We start from the raw sequence: 4,306 nt of genomic DNA, 5'->3' as shown, positions 1-4,306 counted from the left end.
TTCAATATACTGTTTAGGCTTTATACTGTGTTGCAATACTTGATGAATGTTGTTGAGTCTAAGAAATAGACGTTTGTTCACATGGCAACTGAACAAACAAAGATATTTACATTATAAGATAAACGTTTGCAAAAATATTGTCGATGTCACAGAAATAAATGGTTGTACGAGAAAAACAAGTTTTGAGAAAACTAAAAACATATTTGTTTTGTTTTACAGATTTCTCACTACACCTATTACTACCCATAGCATATCGATCATCACAAATTTCTCAGGCTGAAGTTATTCAGGAAATTTCACAAACGCCTTCTTACAACCATTTGTAATGAAATGTCGTTACTGCCTCTTACGACCTAATTACTATAAAATATTGTGCACAATATAACATATGTTACCTTATAAGGTCGCAAGTGTAACAGATACAATTTTTATCATTCAATATTTCTGAAACTGACCAAATATGGATCATAATTAACAATTAAGAGATACGACCTTATTTAGTAACGAAATGTCATTTACGGCTTCTTTTTGTTGTGGGCCTGCTTTGCAAATGCGAGGCTCTGAGGCTGTGTTTGTAGTGCTCTGTGCTTCCGAGAAATCTACCTTTACCTATTATCTTCAATAAGCATAGACACATTAATTTATGTTCCGCTAATGGCCCTTTAAATGCAGGTTCCAAAATGAATAAGCTGTAATTGATAGTAAGTGACACTTAAAAGCATTTTAATTCTCGGGTGTCGATGTAAGAATGTTTTCCCCGTTTTCAGTAATATTTTGCTGGCAGGACAAGTATAAGAAAGGTCAAAGTTCATGGTTTATTGAGACATGTAGATTAATATGGCATGTAGGGGGAGTAAAACATTTTGCAATATTACACGGCAAACTTATAAATAAAAAAAATGTTTAAAAAGAAAATCAGACCTTTTTTAACTAAGCCATTCATCGCCTAAGCAGTTTTGAAATAAGAGTGATAAGTATTGAGACACTTAAATCGGTAGTCTGGTGGTTAAGGTGTAAGCCGCTCAACTCTGGCGTCGTGGTTTCGAACGTACTGAAGTCACGACCACATCTTATCATATGACACCAAAACTTTCATCACAACTGACTTAGGATATATGTAAGTTATAAATAGCATTATTTTGGTAAAATTGCAGTTTCCTGCATATATTGCTGATGTTTTTAATAAAACAAAGCACACTTTTTGATAATATTACTATCAGTTTGTCATATTCCCATAAATAAACTTACTAAGGTTACTAAACTTGATAAGTGCTTATAAGGAAAAAAATGCCTGGTGCAGATTTGGTTGTCTTAGATTATTTAAAAAATGCCAAACTCCTTTTTAGTACACATGTTTATCAAACATATAATGATGGCATTAAGGTTGGACGAAGGGCATTGTTGTCCCTGCTGAGAAAGGAAATAAGAACGATCAATACAAATACACAGGAATTCCGCTGATCACGACTTTAGCCAAGCTTACATTAATGAAATCAACCCGATTTGTGGTTTGAAAATACGGCAATTTTCAACGATATGCAATTAGGATATCGCAACATTAGAAGTACGGTGCATTATTTGTTTATTTTGCAAGGTTTGATGAAATATTTGTGTCCGAGAGAAACTCTCTTTATTGTGTCTTAATCGAATAAGGCTTTTGATAATACAATTGTTCAATGTGTATTTCAGTACCAATTGTTTGAAATCGATGTCAGAAGATAGATAGACATTCTTTATTTCCTTTCTTTAGAAGAGCACATACTATTCAAACAACAATGCAAATATAACATGTATACATATATAAGTATTGTAAACAGTAACAGTACCTACGTACTCGAATTCAGATATGCAATTCAAAACTTGCCTTTATACAAAAAGCAGATTAACACTGCATAAAAGCTACAAATGCTTTAGAGATAATCAGCATATTCACTTATAGCTTGAAGACCTGTAGGAACTCAGAAACAACTGAGTCTGTAGAATTAGCAATTATAATGCAGTAGGGTCGGAATATCATTCTTTTAACGGCGTACAGAAAATCTAATATTCGAACCAATTTTATGCCACGCATTTCATGGCTAGATCTTAATTTTTTCAATTAATTGACGAGTTTAGATAAAAAGAAAACTATTTTAAACATCTTTAAATACTCAAAGGAGGCATAGACAGTAGGAAATTACAGATAAAAGAATTATAAATGTTTATCTCAGCTGTTCAGGAGAATAGATATACAAACACATTTAGTTTGTCTTAAACGTTGTCGTATTTTCTCACGTTAGCTTTCGGCTGTGCATACACACATACAAATGAGAAGGTATACTACATCCTTAATCCGGATATATACTTACAAATATTCTGAATGTACATCTTGTTTCAAGCCTACTGAATATAGAGCATCAGTAGATTTCCCACTTGATACATATTCTTATATTTAACTGATACGCATTTATTTGATAATGCCATTTCTGAAGAAATACTATAAAGCTCGATGTGTGGTGTCTATTCTTTTAAGTCACATTGTCGAATGAGTTACGTGCAATTTAATGGATCTTGCCCATTGAAAGCGTGCGTTCTGATGCTACATCAGAATGTTGGCTTTTCCAAAGCTCGCCGGTAGTTGAGGAGTGTGTCGTCACAACTAATTAACAAACGGTCAATGTTTTTTACGAAATCAAAGCAACCCTAAACATAAATTCATCTTCGTTCTCAATTTACAAGTACGCCATTTCGGAGGTTGATTTTTCCTTTCTGACTAATATGCGTTTCTCCACTAATGCCTTACATCCTCTTTGAACTGGTGGTAGTCGGAGAGCATAAATAATCGGATCTGCAATAGTATTCAGCTGTAAAATTAGAAACAATATGTCGCCAATCAGTGTATTCTTCTGCAGGTTTTTCAAAATGTACGATTCAGTCTGCATGTAACTGTACACGTTGAATATTCCAATAGGTGTCCAAAAGAGCACGAACGTGCCAACGAATAGAGATGTTGTTACGAGGGCTTTAAAACTCCCGGAATCATAATGGTGGTACCGCCTCCTCTCATGCGTGGAAATAAGCTTGACAACTCGAATGTAGATCCTCGTATAGATCACGATAACCACGAGAAGGACGACAAAGATGAATCCCACGATACAAATTTCCGAATCGTATTCGTCAAAAGCAATTGCTCCACATAACGAATCGTTTTTGTTTTTGACTACAACACCGGCAAGAATTTCTAATGCAATTCCAAAAAGACTTGTAACCCAGATTCCTATGATGAAAAAGTTTCCTCTGAAGTTTGTCATTTTCCTCCTGTATAGCAAAGGTCTGAGAATGGCAAAATAGTGATCTACCGCGATCATTAGTAAATTTAGAAGAGTTGCAAGAAGTGCCAGATCGATAATCAACCTTTCCGCAACTGCGGAACAAAACGTTGACGTTTCCGTCATGTAAATTATTTTGCTGACCAGTGTAGGAACGACAATCAATGCATCAGAAACACATAAATTGATGATCAATTTTAGATGTGTAGACAATTTATTATGCAAATATAATATTGCAAAAATAGATAAACTATTTGCAAGTATACCTAAACCGCAGAGTACAATGGACGTTATCACAGGACTTACGGGTTTTGTATCTGCTTCGTATGGTGTATTGAAAAAGTCAAAGAGATCGTCTGTTAGGTTACCATATGTTTTTGTATCCAGTTGAGCCAAACTGTTGTTACTGTCTTGTATATTCATCGTAATGTCGGTCTTGCAATCCTAACTGAAAGTAAACAAACTATAACAAGTTAATTGCAAAGTTCGTAATAGCAGTGGTGTTCGAGTTATATTTATATGTTCCAGATTTTAGTTTAAATTAAACATTATTTCTATGGATGTGAAAATGTGTAGTAATAAGTGTTTCTTGAATATGATGAATATCATGAAGAGGTTAATTTGAATTTCGTTTTATTTTCACAACGTATAATAGAATTGATATAAGAACACATTCATACGTTTTCATAATCATTTCGCTAGGTAAATTAAGTTGAATTGAGAACGGTCAAATAAACATGAATTTGATACAAAAACAAGATAATACATTGAGGTAAGTTTTAGTTTTTGTATCATTGATTATTTTTCAGCACGTGAACTTCAGGCGAAATATATAAATTTGACGAAATTCAATAAAAGATAATTCGATCTTACACATGATGTAAAACAAATAAATAGCAAAACAGTTATTTGTCGATTTATTTCAAAGTTGTAATGAAAGAAAGTTCACAATTTTGCAGGTTAGTAAATATTTTAGCGTTAGGTAGGTTTAAAATATA

The 4,306-nt window shown here is 33.4% G+C and overlaps 1 protein-coding gene across 1 annotated transcript; it reads right to left on the bottom strand.

The window, feature by feature from the left end:
* Positions 1-1,535: 1,535 nt before the first annotated feature.
* On the bottom strand, positions 1,536-3,746 carry LOC123541256 (melanocortin receptor 4-like). Its single transcript, XM_045326675.2, has one exon. It carries the CDS (start codon positions 3,729-3,731, stop codon positions 2,712-2,714), a length of 1,020 nt encoding a protein of 339 aa, XP_045182610.1. The 5' UTR covers positions 3,732-3,746; the 3' UTR covers positions 1,536-2,711.
* Between the last annotated feature and the right edge of the window lie 560 nt (positions 3,747-4,306).

The sequence above is a fragment of the Mercenaria mercenaria genome, chromosome 16 (assembly GCF_021730395.1).
Source record: "Mercenaria mercenaria strain notata chromosome 16, MADL_Memer_1, whole genome shotgun sequence".
Lineage (NCBI taxonomy): Eukaryota > Metazoa > Mollusca > Bivalvia > Venerida > Veneridae > Mercenaria > Mercenaria mercenaria.
The sequence above is the reverse complement of the archived record's forward strand: the minus strand, read 5'-3'. Positions and strand labels throughout refer to the sequence as shown.